Genomic DNA, 21354 nt, shown 5'->3' with positions numbered 1-21354 from the left:
CCCCCCCCCCCTTGCTACGACTTCACGCCTGGAGACTATCCAGCATCTCCTCGCTGAGAGAGGATTTTCGCAACAAGTTGCAAGCAGGATGTCTGGACACCTGTGAAGGTCATCCGCACCTGTCTACCAGGCAAAGTGGGGAGTCTTCTGTGGTTGGTGTCGTGGAAGGGGTATCTCTCCACTCGATGCCACTATTCCAGCAATAGCAGAGTTCTTCGTGTAATTGGGGGGGGGGGGGGAACAGCTACCCTCCCTACCCCCCACTAACTAGCGGTGGGGTAGTAAACCCTCGTTAAAATTCTAATGGCTCGTCATTTCAGCTACGGCGAAAGTAATTACCCATATTAAATAGCTAAGGTTTGTATAGTTAGGAAAAATACAAATTACCTACGAATTTGTTATATTTTTATTAGAATTAAGGTGTACATCAATGGAAGCCCAGCTCATTGTACTCAGCATATATTTTTAACTACCTTGTTTTCAAGCCTTGGAGCAGTGCCAGGAAAAAAATATTTTGATTTAAAGTGACAATAATTTGATACACAGAAAATCCTCAACTTACAAAACATACAAGGATACAAACAAAAATCCAATTGAAAGTAACACTGAACAACATTTGTAATAACCTGATATCTATTTCAAATGAAACTACTATTTGTTGACTTTCGAGCTGGAAATCATAGGCATGGGATTCAGGTTGGGCCTACCCTAGGCCAAAATTTAACAAGATTCTAGGAACCAATTAAAAAGATTGTAAGTTGGGAACCTTCTGTAATGGAGTCTGGAATTACAGGTAATAATTACTATAATTCAAGTTACAAAATTTAAAATTCATTATAACATGGACTTATGAATTTTTTATACAAAATGTTTATCATAAATTGCTTATTTTTATACAAAATGTTTATCATAAATTGTTTATATAGCCAGGCCTCTAGCTTAACAGTTTTGACAATCCACGTATTTAGATCTGAAAAATGTCTTGAATATAAGTTTCTATTTTTCACTATGGACCTTCCTGGCATGAATTCTGTTAGGATTGCCGCACAGTCTGATGTTCTTGTTCTCCACATCTTTTCTTTCCTTTTTACTTCTCTTATTGTACTGTTTACTGTTTTGTATTTGCAGTTTCAATAACATGGCACTATCCAGTATAGCATTATTAATAATTTCAGTTGTAAAATAGTAATGGAAAACAAACAAATATATACAATACAGTCAGCCCTCCATATTTGCAGGGGTTAGATACCAGACAGGGACGAAGATTGAGAATCTGCAAATGCTTGCTGCCCTAGGGTGGGTCAACTTGTATATTTGTATGGAACATAAAACCTTGTATCCATTCAACTTTTTTTTTTTTTTTTTTTTTTTGAGAAAAATATGAACAGGCTCCGAGGATAGGACTTTCTTCCTTTTGTTAAGAAAGATGATAACAGGCTCCAACAGATCCACAAACTTATTCATTACATTGCTGGTTGGCAACCACCTTACAATGATGAAAGAGACATCATTGGGTTTATTGTCAAGCTTCAGTTGTTCATTAAAATTTCTGAACTGTGAGTTTTCCCATTTGAGCGTATGAAAGACATTGTTACCATACTAAAATACCTTATGATATTTGTTGTGGATTATCTTTCGACAAAGCTGGAAGGTAGCCATTGGACTAAAAGTGTGCCTAACCACATGAGTGGGTTGGCTGGGGGTACCCAGCCACCTATATATACTATACTCACAGCTGTGAGCTACATTTTTTGCCTTGTAGAGAGCAGACCTCTCTCTCTCTCTCCTCTCAAAGGCTACCATTGGACTTTGTAATTTATTGCTTTCTCTTTTCAGGTGTGTTTGTACTTATTCTTGATGCAACGCCCTCATGTGTATGTATCCTTGTCGCGAGTGTGCTGTGTGCAGTACCATCATGTCTTGGGTTGATACCGGCCTGCACTCTGTGTCCAACTTGTAAAGGGCATTGTTGAGAGCAGAGTTTGTCCTGCTATGAGTGCAGGGAGTGGTCTCCCTCCAAATGGGGGAAGCATGGACGGCACAGGAAGAAGGCGAAGCACAATCTCTCTCCATCACATTTGAAGAAAGTGTGTTCTTTTCCTCGCACGGCCAAACTTCTCTAGAGCTCCATCTCGCACGCTTTCCTCCGGAGGGGCCAATCGAGCTCGAGCGCTGACCGAATAACCCCTTGGCAACCTCAGGGTACTGGAGGGGTAGTTGTGTCCCCCAGAGGAGCAAGTAAACCTCCAGCTGCCGGGGAGCAATTTTCACTTACAGATGTGTTGCAGGCGGGGCCGTCCTCGGGTTTCTGCTCCCCCTACAAAGGAAGCGTTACTTCATCTCATTCCGCGCGGTGCTAGGAAGGATCCTTCTCCAGAGCCTTCAACATCTTACACTCTGGAGGTTTACGGGGTCCACCTGTCACCTTTTCGTGGACCTTCCACGCATGTATGTGGCGATTGCTCACATTCACCCCTCCAACATCTTTCAGCTGATTACTTCCATTCGCCATCCTGGGATCTCGTCATCTCCTAATCTTCAGCCTTCTGTTTCTCCCCCACAAAAATTATGATTTTCATGAGACCAGCGCTCCTACTAGCGGCGCGCAAGGACGACTCTCCATCTCCGAGTCCTTCAGGACACTTCCACTCATCGGTCGCAACAATCGGTGGACCACGCTCTTCTTCTAGGTGTTCTTGCTCTTGAGCATCATGCTCAAGAGACAGATAGTCTCGACGCTCTCGTAGGAGGCGTTCCTCTTCACGAAGTAAAGTCTCGCGATCGCAGTCATCACGATCACGAACAAGACAGTCTAGATCTAGGTATGGACGCTTATGTTCTAGATCACGAGGGACAATGTTCATGTTCGCAAGGCTGAAGCTCCCATTCATGAGGGCGATTTTCACGCTCGCGAAGGTGGCATTCGCAATCACGAGGGCAACTTTCACGCTCGCGAAGGTGGCATTCACAATCATGAGGCCAACGCTCACGTTCGCGAGCTAGGCACTTGAGACATTCACGCCGTTCACAATTGCTGGCTAGACCCTCACGATCACAAAGAGAATGTTCACGAACAAGGTCTAGACGTTCCTTGTCTTAAAGGAAGAGGTAAGTTCACGCGCAGTCCATCCGCGCGTCACTCCTCGCCATGACCTCAGACCAAACTTCATTTTGCTACTGAATACCTTATAGACAGGCATTCAGCTAAGCTACTACCGTCAGTGCCCTTTGCTGCCTGGGGCGCTTTAGCGAGGCGTTTGCCTATGCGACGATCTCAGTGTTCTTCTGTGATGTTCTTACTGCCTACTACATCTGGCAAAGGTGGTTCTTTGGAGCAACAGAAATCCTTAAGGCTTCTACCTTCCAGTTCAGCTCCTGGTGCTCGTGAAAAGAGCACATCTGCTAATGAATCACGCCCATTTTCCGCATGAATCTTGCAATTACACGTGAAAAACGGCGGTTCGCGAATAGAGGTACTGGAATCATGAGCAAATGTGGTCCCAACACTTCCTCCTCCTCTAGTGGCAGGCCAATACCCTTCCAGAAGGGTTCAAAGAGCATATGTATGCTAATGCGCCTATTAGTTTGTCGAAAGAGCATCTCCTGTTGCCCAAAAGGCTATTTTCTACTGTACATCATCTCAGGCTCCTAAGATATACCTCTTATAGGATGTTCCACACCTGGATTAACCCAAGATTTCTCGAAGGGCAATGAACTCCCTTCTTGGGTTTAGTACCTTTCTGTCAACCCTTCAGAAGTCCGAGAGCATGGCCATCCCACTGCCTCAGCCCTCAACTGTCCCAGTCAGGGCTACTCCACGGATTCCCTTAGTCCAATTCGAGGTGCCTCTAGCTGTAGATCGTTCCCTAAAAAGTCTTCCCTTCACTCCAGTTAAGGGTAAGGATGTCTTGACAAAACAACAGAAGAGGAAGATGAAAGGCGTCGCTCCACCTCACGCCGATCTCATCCACCCTTGGACGAGCAGGGATATTGGCTCACCCAAGAAGATCGCTGTCCATCCCTTCAGACCCTCAGCAAATTGAGGGGTTTCGAAGCCTTCGCATGTTCTTCCAGACAATATCTTGAAGGAACACTTTCCTGTGCAAAGAGAGTCCAAGGACACCAAGACAAGACCCAAGAATGCCAAGGCAAGGGAAGCCCACATGGCAGAGGCAGACAGGTGGTCCCCTGTGGCAGGTCCCTCTCGTAATCCATTCGACAACTTAGACCTACCCCAAGGTCAGGATGTGAGCCTGGATGTAGATGATACCATCGACACTGATGATGAATATCTCCCGAGAACAGGAAGTCCGAACTTTCACTTGGAAAAAGAGTCTGAGCACACCTTTTGGCAGGTGGTTTCTCGCATGAGGACCATCAGTAAGTTGTCTAATCCCAGTACCACCATCCAGGAAGGGAAAAAGATGGTTCTTAATGAGATCTTCAGAACTCAAGGTATCCAGTGCAGCTTTGCCCTGGTCTAAGAGCCTGACAGCTGCCAGAAGGAAAGATATCTCCCAGATAGCTGAAACTTCTAGTTCCTCGAGAGCAGATTCCTCCTTGTGTTTTTTACCACTTCCTTTTGTGTTACAAAAAATATCATGAGATCAAGAAGGAACCACATTCCACCATGTCCCTCAACCCTTCGTTGGAGTCTTTAACAAAGGGTCTTCAGACTCAAACACACTCCACTTAGAGAGCCTCCCTTTCAGCAGTTGAGCAGGTGAAGTACGCCATGCAGGGTGGTTTATGGCTCAACCTATGGTTGGGGTCCCTGGGCTACATTGTAAGATCCCACGATTTTTCAAAGGAGTCCACAAGGAAGTCCTTAGAATTCTTCCTATTGTCGGGTACACGAACCCTTGAGTTTTTGTCACACCATGTCGTCAACTTTTGGCCCAATGCTATACTCAAGAGGAGGGACACCGCCATAAGGAAGTTCCACAAGCAAGTGCCGAAAGTGGAAGTGTCACGCTTGAGGAATTCCACTCTCGAGGGTTCCTCTCTCTGTTCCTGAGGAGATTGAGAGGGCTTCTGAAAGATGGAAAAAATCTTAGAATGATTCTCTCCTTCATAGTGCCATGACATCCAGGTCCTATGGAAGACCGTCCGAGTCATCTTGTAATTAGCAAGCTACCTCCAACCCCCCAACTTCTAGGTCCTCCGGATTTTCCAAGTTGTCTAGGCACCCCTTTCAATCCAAAGATCAAAAAGGGAGCAAGTCCTTCAGGGGAAAGAAGGGAGCTGTCCGAGGTGGTTGCTACCGCTAGGAACGGCAATCCTCGTCACCGACCACCTGTGGGGTAATGCCTGCAGTGCCTCGGGCAGAGGTGGCATAATCACAGGGCAGATCCTGGACGACTGAGGTGATCGGCGTAGGGTATCGTGTCCCGTCCATTCAATTTCTCCCTCCTTTGACTCGGGATCAAGTCTCGTTAAGCTTCTATACGAAGGGATCAGCAAAGGAGCTAACCCTCTGGGCTGAAGTCCAAACCATGCTGTAGAAGGGCACTCTCCAAGAGGTTGTGGACAGGTCTCCAGGCTTTCACAGTCTACTCTTTCTTGTGAAAAAGGCATCTGGAGGCTGGAGACCAGTCATCGATCTCGCCCCTAAACAAGTTTATCCAACAGACTCGCATCAGGATGGAGACGACAGACATGGTCATTCAGGCTGTTCGATAAAGGGACCTCATCTGCACATTGGATCTCAAGGATGCATACTTCTAGGTACCAATCCATCCATCTTCCGGGAAGTATCTCAGATTCATACACAAGGACAAGATTTATCAGTTAAAGGTTCTCTGTTTCAGTCTCGTGACAGCATCTCGGGTCTTTTACCCGAGTGTTCGCCTTAGTGTTCGTGGGCTCACAAGAATGGCATTCATCTCCTCAGATAACTCAACAATTGGCTGATTCTAGCAGACTCGGAGATAACCCTTCCTCATCACCGAGACATACTTCAAGAGTTTTGCCAGGATCTGGGGATCTTGATAAATCTCGAGAAGTCATCACTGCTTCCTTCTCAGAGACTGGTATATCTCGGTATGATCATAGACACAGTCCAATAGAAATTCTTCCAATCAGACGAAAGAGTACACAGGCTGAGAGAAGTGGCATCACTTTTTCTCACAAGGGAAGATCCACCATCTCATCAATGGTTACGTCTACTAGGTCACCTAACCACTCTTCTCTGTCAAGTTCCAAACGGCACCTCAGGATCAAATCCCTGCAGTGGCAGCTGAAGTCAGTGTGGAACCAATACTCAGATCCACTGGACACACTAGTTCCAACCACTCACGAACCAGTCACGGATCTACTTTGTTGGGTGGCAAACGAAAACCTTTGCAGAGGTCAAGATCTTCTAGTTACTCCTCCGGACTCTATACAGACGCATCAAAAGGATGGGGGGCCCACTTGCTGCATCGCACGGTCTCCAGGCTTTGGTCAGAATCCAAAAAGTACTAGCATATAAACCTCTTAAAGGTGAGAGCAGCAAACCTAGCTCTCCATCAGCTGCTGGCAGATCACTCTGTGTTGTTGAGCAACATCATCACAGTAGCGGCTTACATAAACAAACGAGGAGGTACCTTTTTCCAGCCTCTGTGCCTTCTTGGAGTAGAGATTCTCAAATGGTCAGAAGAACATTCGGTGTCCCTATCAGCTCACTTCGTTCCAGGCAAGAGGAATGTGCTCATGAACAATCTGAGCAGGGCAACTGAGATAGTGGGCTCCGAATGGTCTTTGAATCCTCTGGGAGCCAACAAAAAATCCTGACTTAGTGGGGTTCCCTGACAGTAGACCTGTTCACAAAATCTCTGAACAGTTTACTTTCGCTGTACTGTTCTCCAGTCCCAGACCTTCAGGCTCTATGCCAGGATGCATTTTAACTGGTGGGACAACGTGGACGTATACGCCTTTCCCCCCGTTCTATTTGATGAGAAGGTTGCTCAACAAGACCAGAGCTTCTGAGAATATAATGGTGACCCTTGTAGCTCCACTATGGCATTACGCAGTGTGGTTCCCGGAACTCCTGAAACTGCTAGTAGATCTACCGAGAGCGCTTCCTCCACGACCACATCTTTCACAAGACTGTCCAGTCTCTTCGACTTCACGCCTGGAAACTATTCAGCATCTCTCTCAGAGAGGCTTTTCACAAGTTGATGCGAGGATGTCCAGCTACTTAACGATAGTCCTCAGCCTCAGTGTACCAGGCTAAGTGGACAGTCTTTTGGGGTTGGGGTCCTAGAAGGAACATCTCTCCACTCGATGCCACTATCCCTGTAATAGCAGAGTTCCTCGTATACCTTCGGGAGGAAAAACTCCTTTCGGTCTTGGCGGTGAAGGATATCGCTCAGCCTTAAGCCTCACCTTTAAGCTGAGGAGTGGATATTTCCTCTTTATTGGAGATTTCTCTACTCATACGCAGTTATGAGATCACTTGCCTTCAGTCAGAGGTCAGGCCTCTTCCTTGGAACATGGTTCGTGTTTTGAGATCCCTAAAAGGACCTCCTTATAAACCATTATGCCATGCAACTGATTGAAACCTAACTTTTAAGACTGTGTTTCTTGCTTCCTTTAACTTCTGTAAAGAGTCAGTGACCTTCCTGGCCTCTGGTATGACATCGCCCATTCAAAGGGATGGGGGGGGGGACACTCGGTTTTGTCCTCAAGTTAGTTGCAGACTCAAAATCTGGGGGGTATTGGACCCTAGATTCGGGCCCATTCAGATTATGTCTACGTTTTGTAACCAATGGCCCAGATCAACTGTTCCCATGCCCAGTGAGGAGTTTGAGATATCTTAAACGCACTGTAGCAACATGGCCCCAACTAACATCTCGTTAGTTCTGGAAGTGATATGAGGAGGATCACTAAAAAACACCATTTCGTCTTGGATACGACAAGTCATTGAAAGAGCTTTGAATCCTGATCCTCCTCCGGCTAGAAGACCTAGAGCCCATGATGTTGGGAGCATCAGTACGCCCGACATTCAAGCGCAACTTTTCCGTGCTGCAGGTTTTACAAGTGGGAGTGTGGAAATGTCAAACTACCTTCACAGCTCATTATCTAAAATGTGACTCGCAAGAGGCTCTATAAGTTTACTATCAGTCCTGTGGTGGCTGCTCAACAAGTGGTTTAAAGAGTACCTCGGTCTCCTTGTTGGACAAGTAGCTGATGGTTGAGGGCATTGGTTACCTGGGTTAAGTCTGGGATGAATGAAAGTATGTCTGGCATTTTCCTTTCTTCTTCCCTTCCATTGGGGTATTGTACACTGCCATGGGTTCCTCTGAAAGCTGGTTTCAATCTCTGCCGGTAAGAATCCCTTCCTTTGTGTATCCAAGTATAGTAATAAATTTAATATACTGTCCATGTCCCCATTGCTTACCGTGAGGTAGGCAATGGGAAACCTCTTTGTATATCTATCATATTTATAAACTCAGAATGTGCTTCAATAGATGTTCATATGATATCTCTCACAACAAATAGAGTTGCTCAGGCCGCTATCATACTCACTTTGTATTGTTAGCGAGGTGGCAAGGTTTTCCCTAGACCACAATCGTATACTGTACTAGGTAAACCTGGGTCAATGTCCATGCCAGAAATAATCCACAATAAATAACTACAGGTTTGTATTAGTTATGGAAAAATACAAGTTATCTCTGAATTTGTCATAAGTGCCATCAATCCATTATTTTTCCCATTGTTATAGGTGCTTTATCTGTTACAACACTGACGAGTTTATTCAGTGAAAGACTAACTTGCTAAGATTTTCTCAATTGCATTTTCAATGTCAACAGAACAAGTTTCTTTTGATACTGCTGTCTAGCATTTCTTCTTTTACAACAGAGAAAACATAACTAATAAATATTGCAAGCTGTAGGTAGTCTTGTATATCAGCTGATTCAAGAGCCATGCTGAAGGCAAGAGAATTTTTTATATCATTGTGCCTGCTACATCAGTCATGTAAATTCATTACTGTGATAAAGCTCCCGTACTGTAGTAAATTATATCTTCTAGGCTAAAACTACTCAAGCTGAAGCTCCTTTATGGTAATGCTCCTCATTACAAATTTTTGGATTTTTCCTGTAACAGTCCTTGGAAATTCTTCCTTGAAGAGAATATGCTTTGGAATTTTGAAGTGAGCAATCTGAAATATGGTATTTGTTGAAAGTACCTTCTAGAAAATATTTACTGGTACAGTAAAATATTTACCCTAATCTGATATTAAAAACTGATGTAAGACACTAAATTCGATTTACAACAAATTTAAATTAATTACAAATTCAAACTAAACGTCATCTTTTAAAAGGAGGAAATAAACTGCTGAACAAATTTTATATCACGGACATCCTATATCAACCAACACTAAATAAAAAAGTTATTAAAAAAAAAACTGGAGAAATTGTCAATTCTCTATATTTTTTACTTTTATCCCTTCCTTTTGTTCACCATGAGTTTTATCAAACATCTTTAACAGTTAGACATATCAAGCAGCCATTATGTGATTTATGAAAACTGTACATACCTTCCCCTTACACCATAATTTAAGTGATTCCTCTGTAAGTGTTGATTTTTCAACAGTCCGAATCCAGGCTACAGCCTCCTCTCCCATCCTAGTATCAGGAATGCCAACAACCTATAGATAGAATTTTTTAAGAATACTCTACTGTATTATGTGATCTACTGTATATATTTATATAAAATATCACAAATTCTTAAAGTAACTTTTACTTTTCCTAATACAAACCGAGTCATTTAATAGGTGTATGACTTTGGCTTATTTGGAAATGGTTGTTTAACCTTTTAAAGAGGTAAATTAATATTAGTGGGTAGAGGCTAGGCCCCACACACAACCTTCACTTTGACTTTAACCTAAGACTTGCAGGGTATTTGAGACAAGCAGTGTAACTTAAAGGAAGATTTGTATGGTTAGGAAAAATACAAACTACTATAAAAATCTGTGATTTGTTTCTGCATGAATACAAGCCACTGTCCTTTTATAGGAAAGTTATCTTATGGGGGTAAGAAGTCCCTATAACCAAACTGGTTGGTTTTCTTACCAGGAAATGGCAATGCACTTTGGTCTAGTGGAGGAGCAAAAGTGAGGACTCTTATCAATCTCTTAATGATCTGAGCATCTATATAGGTTAGGTCCCCCCTACCAGGAGACTGTAAGCATTCGTAGAAAACTTGTATCAGTAAGGATATTATGTTTGAATGTATGGTCATTTTAAGAAATGCGTTTGTATATATTCCATCCATTCTCCTCGTTTGGATGGATGGAGGAGATACTTGAATACAAATTTGTCTAAAGAAGTTACAAGGCTGTGAAGCTTGTCTGTATCTAGCATCCAGTCCAGCACATAACGGAACGGCTGCTGCACCCCAAAAGAAGAAAAAGAAAGGCAAGACATTCATTACTCCCCTACACTTGCATCACAACTGTTATCATAGAAGAGATGATTCTTGTCCTCTGAGAGAACTACATTCTCAACACAACTTGCTGAATAGCTACCACAGGACCAAGGATGAGGTTATCCAGGGACCTGTAGATAAACCCACATAGGTAGCAGGAAGCAATGGTTGTCTGTTCTCCTAAATTCCTTCCTTGAGGACTTGTGCCTCTGACAAGTTCTTCCTGAAAGTTAGGGAACATTGGACATCCCTGTCTTCATGCTGTCAAACCCCTTGCTTGATTACGTTTTAACGTGCAAAAGCCAAATTAAGCCATATTCTTGGATATCTTCTTTACCCTTTTGGCACTGGGAGAGTCTCTGGTGCTTCCTTATGGAACCTGAATTTTCTAGGTAGCCTCTTTGTCTCTACAGGACAGGAGAGTCATCCTGAACCCTGGTTGTAAAGAAGAGATGGAGAAGGACTTTACTTTGGATTTGTGCATGGGTAAATACTGGATCTTGGATACAAGCTGTGGAGAAAATGACCTTCCTCAGTTTGAAAATTACTTATACGAAATGCTAAGAGGTACCTCAATGCCGAGGCAAAAACTCATGAGTAGGCTTGTGGTCAGATCCTATCTAATGCTCGTTCTTGGACTCGTACATGGCCCACTTGAGTGACATCACGAAAGGGCCTTGAGATCTCGGAGAGGGGAAATCCGTTCGAAGTTACTCCTGAGCCTAGGGTATTCCTCTGAAAGGGAAATATCCAAGCTCTTCAGTCTGAGATTAGGCTAAAGGCTGAGAGACAGCCTTTCTACCATGGAGAGCAACAGGCACTTCCCCAGACAAAGGGATGAGGACAACTGTAATCCATTGCAGAAAGGCTGTCTGGAGAAGGATCCCTTTCATAATGCCACTAACAGAATATGATTGGTTCTCATTGTACCTCAAGAGGAGCATCAGAAAACCTAAATACTGTAACCACCAGTGTGTGGCACTTTGGAGTCATCAGGGTTTTACCGAGACTGATGTTGTTAACAGAATGTTGAGCAATTAGTAAACCAGGTAAAAGGGGCAGAAAGGCTAAAATGTCCAGAAAGTACCTAGTGTGTTGGAAGGTGTCCTGAATGTTGTGCTGTTCCTGGTATTCAGAGCAGCCTACGTGAAGATGTTCTGGAATTGAATAGCAGCAGAGGTGAACAGGTCCTTCGATGGAGATTCCTAGAACACAGGAAGCCTTTCTGCCAAATGCAAAGTGCAAAAATTGGGGATAGTACTGTGCCCTTCGTGATCGAGCGTATCGGCTAGATCGGTCCTCTTGTTTGGAAAGAACCTTGCTGACAAATCTATCACGCTGTTGACTGCCAATTTGTGTACCTGTTTTGCCCTACTGCAAAGGGAATGAAACTACAATTTTGCTTGTTGACGCAAGTCACGAATAAAGTTGTCCTTCTTCAATATTACTAAGTTTCTTATTAAACTGTCAGAAAGCTTGAAATCCTGATACCATTACTTGATGTGCAGGTTTATTCCTATGCAGATAAAAACATCAGTCATTTTAATAAGTTACTCTTGGTTAGAGTTCAGTTGCATGATGATTGGTTACCTAGCAACCCACTGCTGGGCAGTGTTAAGTGTATTTGCTAGTATGCTTCACTTCTATCCTGGTCACTTACGATAAGGGGTCTCCCCTCTTCTCTCTACGATCACGACTATGGATTACCCTTATACTGTAGTGCTTTGTGTCTTCTTTATCATTGTCACTAAGTCTGATTTTCATTATCTGTGCTACGCTTGTGCTTAACAATGGCTAATGCCATGGCAAACAATGTTCTGTGAAATGTCCACGTGAGTACTGTAGGGAGTGACCGTTCTTCCAGTGAGAGAGAGGTTTCATTTTTGATGCAAGAAACAAGCTAAGAGATTGTTCTTCCTCCTTCTCTTCTTCCAGTAATGGTAAGAAGTGCAAGCTCTTTCTGCATCAAAAGATATCCCCCATCCTGCTCCTTTGTGGCTTGAGGGTTCTGATGCTCCAGTTATGGAGGACAACAGCCATAATGATAATTTAATTATTGATGTTCATAATGTTTATACAGTACAGTGATACCTTTCGATACAAAAGTTTCTGTATACGAGAAATTCATGGTACGAAACGAGATACAAATATCTTTTCGCCTCAAATTATAAAAAAACTACTCATGATACTAAATGAGATTTGCCAGGCCAACGTGAAAATAATTAGAATTTACGCGCTGTAAAACTGTAACCTCGCCAGCATCATCAACTGATCAATATTTTTCCCATTATGTGTTCCTCGACCATTTCATTTTGGCAGCTCGCATGAATTCGTGTTGGTGATTTTGCTTTCATACTTATAGTTATCCTGTTGCATTATTCAACTCATACAGTAATAGCCATGGGTCCAAAGAATGTTGCTGAAGTACAAGGAAAGAAGAGGAGGATGCTTTCTATGGAGACAAAGCTTGAGAAAATCAAGAAATACAATGGAATCTCGGTACTTGAACAACTTGCTACTCGAATAAATCTGTATTCAACCAAAAAATTTGAGTTGAAAATGTCTCCGAATTCAAGCAAATCTTTTATTAACTCTGAGCATTCATAATGGATCCAAAGAAAGTCAGAAGTGAACAGAAAGAGAAGAGGAAGACAGTGAGAACAACAATTGAACTAGAAAAGGCGTTTGTGTTTCGGATCTCGCTGCGCAGTATGGCATTCCACAATCAACTTTTCAACTTTCCTTAAGAACAAAGAAGTGATAAAGGCAGCTAATGTTGCAAAAGGTATGACTTTGATAACGAAGCAAAGGTCGCAGGTATTGGAGGAAATGAAAAAGCTGCTACTAATATTCTGAGGGCAGACTCTCCAGGGACCACATATCTTAGTGGGTAGGTCGTTCTTGGAGAGAAAGGTTGGATCAGGAAAGAGATTCAGTTCTCCCACTTCTGTGAACTGAATGTGGCCCTCATTTCTTGATAGGGCTACTATTTCACTAACTCTAGCCCCTGAGGCTATAGCGAACAGGAAAATAACCTTCTGGGTTAGATCCTTGAGAGAACAATCTTCACTGTTCACAGATGAAGCATAATGTAGGACCTTGTCCAAGGACCATGAAATGGGCTTCGGAGGAGCTGCAGGCCTAAGTCTAGCGTATGCCTTCGGGATCTTGTTAAAGATTTCGTTCGTCAGGTCCACTTGAAAGGCATATAGAAGAGGTCTAGTCAGGGCTGACTTGCATGTAGTTATCGTGTTGGCTGCCAGACCTTGTTCATGAAAAGTGGATAAAGGACAGACAGAAGTCTATTGAAATTTCTTTCGGTCCTTTTGCTTTAACAAAAGCAACCCACTTTTTCCAAGACGATTCATATTGTCTTTTAGTTGACTTAGACTTGTATTCTTCTAAGAAGTCTATAATGCCTTTTGAGATCCCAAATCTTTTCTTAACCGCTAAGGCGAGAAAATCATGAGATGAAGGTTTTGGGTTCTCTGTGATGAAGCGAAGACAGTCGACTTCTGAACCTGTTGAGATAGTGCTGGGTTCGGTAAAAGGGCCGGCCTCAGCCTCAGTTCCATCATTAGAGGGAACCAGTTGCTCTTGGGCTGCTTGGGGGCTACTAGAACTGCCGTTTCCTGGAAGGATCTCAGCTTGTTGAGGACCTTCAGCAGGAGATTGGATGGAAGGAACAGGAAAATCCGGGTCCATTCGTTCCAACCTAGGGACATGGCGTCCGTTGTCTCCTCTAGAGGGTCCTCGTATGGGGCTACATATCGAGGTAGTTTCTTGATGTCGCTCGTCACGAAGAGGTCGATCTGCAGTTCCGGGACTTGTTCCAAGATGAAGGAGAACGAGTCTGCGTCTGGGGGCCATTCTGACTCTATCAGCTTGAGCCTGGATAGAGCGTCCGCTGTCACATTGCGGAACCTTTGTAAGTGAACTGCTGATAAGTGCCATCTCTCTAGACAAAGGATTGCTAATATCACATGGTTGATATGGTATGATCTCGAGCCTTGTCGGTTCAGACATCTCACTATCACTTTGCTGTCCAAGATCAGCCTGATGTGGACTGATCTGCGAGGGGAGAGTTTTCCCAAGGTCAAGAGGACTGCCATGGATTCCAAAATGTTGATGAGAAAGGCCTTGAACAGAGATGACCAAGTCCCTTGGACTTTCCTTTGATGGGAGTGAACTCCCCATTCTTCCGTTGAGGCATCCATGTGGATGGTCATTAACGGCAGAGGTGATTGCAAGGGCACGGTCCTCATTAGGCTCTTGGCCTTCGACCACGGGTTGAGGAGTGATCGTAGTAAGGCCGGTATCGGTCATTTTAGATCTCTTCGAGCGTTTGATGCGTATCTTCTCCAGACTCCTGACGCATCTTTCAGCTGTGCTCTTACCACTGGGTCTGTTACTGCTGCGAACTGGAGAGAGCCCAGTACTCTTTCCTGTTGGCTTCTAGAAATCCTGTCAGATTTCAGTAGTCTCTTGACAGACCCTGTGATCTCCCTCCTCTTCCCTGAGGGAATGGAGAGACGGTGTGACCTCAGGTTCCAATGGATTTCCAGCCATTGAAACCCTTGAGCTGGAGAGAGTCGAGACTTCTTGAAGTTGATCTTGCATCCCGGATGTTCCAGGAACTGGATCACTTCTTTGGATGCTTGCAGACAAGCCGTTTTGGATGCTGCCCGCACCAGCCAGTCCTCCAGGTACGCTACTACCTGAACGCCTTGTAGGCGTAGTTGTTGCACGACTGCGTCTGCAAGTTTCATGAAGATACTTGGGGCTATGTTTAGTCTGAAGGGTATGGTTCTGAGAACATACTTTATCTTCTGTAACTTGAATCCTAGGTAAGAGGAGAGGGGGGCAACTGACTAGAAGGTGCCAATAGGCATCTGTCGGGTCTATCGAGACTGTGAACACCCCTTTTTGTAACAGGGTCCTTATGTGTTGAAGGATTAACATCCTGAACTTGCTGTTTTTTATGAACTTGTTGAATGGCAACAAGTCCAGAATGACTCTGAGTTTGTCTGAGTCCTTCTTGGGAACACAAAACAGCCTTCCCTGGAATTCGATGGACTATGCTTTCCTTATAACCTGTATGCTCAAGAGCTCTAGGGTATATTCTTCTACTGCGGGGGTGGAGTGTTGGAAGAATTGAGGAAATGAGGGTGGAGACTTGTTCCGTTTCCATCCTAGTCCAATCTTGATTAGGCCGTGGACCCAAGGATCGAAGGTCCAACGATCCTAAAAATGTTGGAGCCTCCCTCCTACCGGAAGCATCTCCTTGCTTTGATTGACCGGAAGGTTTACCTCCTCGACTGGGTCCTCCCCTACCTCTTGAGGGATGTCTAGAGGAGCCCCGTCTAGATCCTTTACCTTTCAACCGAAAGGCAGTGGTCTGCCTCTCAAACCCGGGGTTGAATGCTGGTGACTGGGCAACCAGCAGTTGAGGCACCACTTGGAAGGTGGTCTGTGTTTGGGCCACCACTTGGGGCACCGCGGTCATGGTGACTGTGGGATGTTGTTGAGCAGGGCGAGGGGGAAGTCTAGACTTCTTCGTCTTCCTTTTAGGTTGGGGACCCGCATCCGGGGGAAGACTTCCGCTTTGAAGACATGCCCCACTTCTGGAGAAGGTTCCTATTCTCCGTGATGGCTTTCTCAACTACCTCTTTGACTACTTCGTTCGGGAAGAAGTCTTTACCCCAGATGTTAGAAGATATCAGCTTCCTGGGTTCATGTTTCACTGTTGCAGCAGCAAACACGAACTCCCTACAGGCTCTCCTAGCCTTAATGAAAGCATACAGGTCCTTTACTAGGATGGCCATATGCATTTTGGCTAGGACCATGAGCATGTCTGGGGTACTTCTTTGGCCTGCACACATCTCTATGCAGTTTTGTAGGGTTAAAGATGCCGCAAGTCTCTCCTTCGTCTCTTGTTCCTTGCGCAAGATAAAGTCAGAAAGTTTAGGGAGATTCTCGCTAAACTGTCGTCCAGCGATGTCTGCGTCCAGTTTCTCTACTGAGAAGGTTATGTGGACTTCCTTCCATTCCTTCTCTTGCATGGGCAAGGCTAACGACAGCGGCCTGCCCATCCTCTAGTGCAGGGCATGGTTTGCCTGCCTCCACTGCCTTGGCAAAAGATTTAAATGCCTTCAACGTAAAGGGGAAGGCTATTGAAGCAGGAGCAAGAAAGGTAGGGTGTTTCTTGCTCAAGGCAGACACTTTCGAAACCGAATAGCCCGCCTTTATCATGCTACTCGACAAGAGAGCCTGTGCCTTATCGTGGTCGAAAACCATGACCTTCCGTTCCGTCTCCTCTTTTGGCATTGGTTCATGCTTCAGTCGAATGAAGCAATCATGGTAAGCATTAAAGCTTGGCCGAAACTGGATGTCGTCTAAGGGGACGGCTCCCATCTTCTCCGAGATGTAGAATTTTCCGTTAGTAATCGGCATAAACTCTGCATACCTCCAGGGATTGGTTTTGGAGCAGGTTGGGAGGTCTTGGACTCTGGGTCACTTGTATGACCCTCGGGAGGCAGTAAGTGGAGCTTCACGGAGCTCTCTCGAATCTCGCTTCCCTTGCTTCGCCTTGCTTGCAAATGTTCTCCATTGAAGCCGTAAGATGGGCCAGTGCCTGGCTCATGTTGTCCAATGGAGGGGTAGAAGCTGAAGATGTCGAGGGTAACGGCTCCGGTGCCGGCACAGACGGAAGGAACTCCGACTCGACATCATCATCTTCTTCCAGAGGTAGAGTAGACTCCTCCTCGGGATCATCCTTTAATAGATCCTTTTCAGTATTCATAGACACTTCAGACATCCTTTCCTCCTGGTGGATGTCCATACTTTGCAACGCCTCACTGACACCCGTCTCGATGGCAATCTGGACGCAGGGAGGTCCGGGTCGTGCTTGGGGCACAACAATTTCACTACCCGCTTTCGGGAACAGCAAGCTACGCATCCTATCGTTAGGTATGTATGGTCCCGGAGAGTTCTTCTGGAACCCTCTTACCCACTTGCGTAGCTTTTCTCGTGCCGCATCCCTCGACTCAGTTGACTTGGGGTCGTCGAAACCTTCGGTCACCAAGGTCCGGCAGATATTGCAGATTTGGGGGTCCCAGCATTGCAGGGTTTCGGTAATGATGGTGCAGGGGGCATGAGACCTGCACACTTTGTGACCTTAGAAGTTCCTACTCTATGGTTGCAGAAGATCGCATCGCATTTCATCTAGGGTTCCTCCTGTAAAGAAAGGAAAATTAAATGAGTATGCGATTGTTTATCTCACATGATAAACAGATATGAAAAATATTAATATTTTAAACATTATAGCTTAGGATAGTAAGCTAGAAAGAAATTCGGAAAGATACATACTTGTGTATCCTTTCCAGCCAATTACTGTGACCTCCCCCCAATATTAAGGATATAGTTTCCTTTATCAGGGCAAACTCAAAAGAGAAGGGTTCTAACCTCTAGGGATAGAAAAAGTGTACACTGCCACTGACCCTTCTTAAATTATTTAATATTGTGGGGTAAGTATTAACTGATTTCTAATCAAAGTATTGAAGGAATTCTATTCTTTCAATATAGGATTGGTCTCAGCAAAAGACTGTACAAGGATACACAAGGTATGTTGGGAAATAACTACTGTATAATATATTCTATAGTTTTCTGTCTGCAGTATATACTATACTGTAAATATACTGGCTACTCTATAATCATATACTGTACTGTAGTTCAGCCGGCATGTTGCCGGCAGGGCCAGCACCTGGCGGCACAGTCCAGCCGGCATGTCGCTGGTTGGACTAGAAATTAGGAAAGACACATACTTGTGTATCCCTCCCAGCCAATTGCTGTGACCCCCCCCCCCCCCCCCCCAATATTAAGACTATAGAGTTTCCTGATCAGGGAAAACTCAAAAGAGAAGGGTTCTAACCTCTGGGGATAGAAAAGTGTACTACCACTGACCCCTCTAAAACTATTCAATATTGTCGGGGTAAGTTATTAACTGATTTCTAATCAGAGTATTGAAGGAATTCTATCCTTTCAATATAGGAGTGGTCTCAGCAAAAGACTGTGCAAGGATACACAAGGTATGTTGGAAAATAACTACTGTATAATACTGTACTGTATATACTATAGTTTTCTGTCTGCAGTATATACTATACTGCAAATATACTGGCTACTGTATAATCATATACTGTTGGGCAGGGCTAGCACCTGGCAGCACAGTCCGGACGGCATGTCACCGGCTGGGTAGTACCTGGCGGTACTGGTCCAGCTGGCATGCCGCCGACCGAGTAAGTACCTGACGGCACCGACCCAGCCGACATGCTGCCGGCTGGGCTAGCACCTGGCGGCACTAGCTGACGGAGAGAGAGAAAGCATGGAGTGATAGACTGCCTTATTAAAATGTATTTGTTCCGTAACCGAAATACAAACCACGCCATTAACATTGGGTTTACCTTTCAGCGTAGCTGAAATGACGAGCCAATAGTTTTTAACGAGGGTTAACTACCCCCGCGCTAGTTAGCGGGAGTAGGGGAAGGGATAGCTTGCTACCCCTCCCCCCCCCACACACCGGTGATTTGCTTCACTTCACTTTTGGCTCCGGCGATGAACAGACGTGTCTGTCCATCGTCCTCGTTGACAGCCTTAATCTTTTTTTGCTTTTTCTTTCAGTTTGTGTGTGTTTTGAAGTTGGCCTCACCCTTACTGTTCACTATGCGCAAGTGCCCTGGAATAGCCGGCCGCCCTTATGGTACTTTTATGTCGGTGGTGGACACAGATCCTCACACCCTTTGCCCGCAGTGTCGAGGCCGACGGTGTGGTAAAGAGAATACATGTAGTGAGTGCAGGGAGTGGTCTGCCTCCCAGTGGGAGAGGTTTGGCCGCCGGCGTAAGGAGTCCAAGAGAGACTGTTCTCCTTCCAGGGTTGCCTTCAAGGAGGAAGGCTCTCGGGACTCTTCTTTCGCCGCCCAAACCTCCTCCGAAGCTCCCCCTCGTTCGGCTCCTAAGGAGAGTCTGCCGAGTGGGAGCGCAGGCCCTAGTTCTGTTTCCCGACCTTGGTTTGGGGGAGAGGGCGTCGCCTCCCATAGTGGGGCGGTTCCTCCTCCTCCTCCGGGGGAGGTCGTTGCTAATGAATCTTTGTCTAATGATGACCTTTTTCAGATTTGGGCTTCCCTGGGGCTTAAGGGCCTGCCCTCCAGGGTACCCCTGATTGACCTTGTCCAGTTAGGGGCCGCTGTTAAGCAGTCGCCGGTGATGGCAGAGGTAGATCCTCTGTCTATCGTCGACGTCGTGGTGACAGAGGCTTCCAACGGGTCGGGTCAATCCTCTGCAGGTGTTGTTGTGGACGATGGTGCTGACGGCTCTCCTCCCCCTTCCGTACATCCTTCGAAGGGGAAAGGGAGTCCCGCGGGCTCTTCTGCTGCCAAGCCTCCCTCTAAGGGGAGTGCTTTGACTGAGACTCCCCTTCGGAGGACTGATGGTCCTGACGATCTTCCTCGTGGCCGCCTTCGCCGTAAGGATCACCGTCCGCTGCGCCGCAAGGGCCTCCCGTCTCCCTATAAGGGTGCTAAGAGGCGCCTTTTTGAATCTTCGCCTCCTTCCTCCGAGGGGGACTCTCCTCGCCGTAAGCAGCCTGCAACTCCAGCTTCCTTAGACCTCTCTGGGGATCGGTCTCCTACGCCTTCCAGACCTTCAGCTTCTGGTGCAGTTGTCCAGCAGCCTGACCTCGTCACCAGACGGGCAACGGTCCCTTCGGGGCAAAGGGATTCTTCCCTTGCGCGTCAGGGTTCCCATGCGCTCCCTTCTGCAGTGTTAGCGCACAGGCGCTCTCCTGCTCGTCAGCGCTCTCCTGTTCGTCAGCGATCTCCTGTTCGCCAGCGCTCTCCTGATGATCGCCCCTCTTCTCGCCAGCGCTCTCCTGAGGACATCCTTCAACCTGTTGTTCCTGAAGAGCGCCCAGCGCGCCAGCGTTCCCCTGCTCGCCCTTCTGCAGTGTTAGCGCACAGGCGCTCTCCTGCTCGTCAGCGCTCTTCTGATCGTCAGCGCTCTCCTGTTCGTCAGCGCGCTTCTGATGTCCATCGCTCCACTGCTCGCCAGCGCTCTCCTGTGGACTCCGAATATCCTGTGGTTCCTATTGTGCGCCCTGCGCGCCATCAGTCTCCTGAGCGCTCTAATTTGGCCAAGGGCTCTTCTCCTCGCCCTCGCGATCCTGTTCGTCAGCCTGTTCCTGCGCAACATCGCTCGCGTTCTCCAGCGCGTACTTCCAAAATGCCTGTACGCCCACGCGCCTCCTGTTCCTGTGCCCGTTCGTGAGCGTTCGCCTCTGCGCCCCGCGCCGACAGTTCCCTCACAGGATTCCACGCGTCGCCCTCTTCCTCGCCAGCGATCACAGACGCATCAATATTCGCCTGCTCGTCAGCGATCTCCTGCGCCTCAATGGTCCCCAGCGCGTCAGCGATCACCAGCTCGCCAGCGATCACAGACGCATCAACATTCGCCTGCTCGTCAGCGATCTCCTGCGCCTCAATGGTCCCCAGCGCGTCAGCGATCACCTGAATATCGGCGATCTCCAGACCGCCCGCGTGACCTATCGCCTGCGCGCAAGCGTTCTCCGACGCGCCGTCGCCCAGAAGATCTGGAGAGACATGGGTCGCCTTCTGTTAGCTCGCCCTCGCGCGGTCATTCGCCTACGCGGTCTACGCGCTATCACTCGCCAACGCGCCACCATGCGCCATCGCTCGCCTACGCGCCAGCTTTCTCCAGCGCACCGCCGATTGCCTGCTCGCAATCGCTCTCCCACGCGTTACAGGTCTCCTGAACGTCGTCGTCAGCGGTCATCGGAGCGTTCTCGTTCGCCCACGCGTCAACGCGCTCCCTCGCCGACGCGCCAACGCGTTCGTTCACCAGCTCGCCCACGCGCTCGTTCGCCTGTTTGCC

At 46.3% G+C, this 21354-nt stretch overlaps 1 protein-coding gene across 1 annotated transcript in view; it reads right to left on the bottom strand.

The window, feature by feature from the left end:
• Positions 1 to 341: 341 nt before the first annotated feature.
• The window catches only part of LOC137634905 (medium-chain acyl-CoA ligase ACSF2, mitochondrial-like), a 97982-nt gene continuing 76969 nt past the window's right edge, over positions 342 to 21354 (bottom strand). The window contains exons 13-14 of the mRNA XM_068367452.1: positions 9524 to 9634; positions 342 to 9145 (exon numbers count right to left, since the gene is read on the bottom strand). Coding sequence (XP_068223553.1) covers positions 9023 to 9145; positions 9524 to 9634 — 234 coding nt within the window. The 3' untranslated portion in view covers positions 342 to 9022. The remainder of the gene's footprint in view (positions 9146 to 9523; positions 9635 to 21354) is intronic.

Source organism: Palaemon carinicauda, chromosome 45 (assembly GCF_036898095.1).
Source record: "Palaemon carinicauda isolate YSFRI2023 chromosome 45, ASM3689809v2, whole genome shotgun sequence".
NCBI classification, from domain to species: domain Eukaryota; kingdom Metazoa; phylum Arthropoda; class Malacostraca; order Decapoda; family Palaemonidae; genus Palaemon; species Palaemon carinicauda.
Note: the sequence above shows the minus strand (reverse complement) of the source record. Positions and strands in the feature narration are given on the sequence as shown.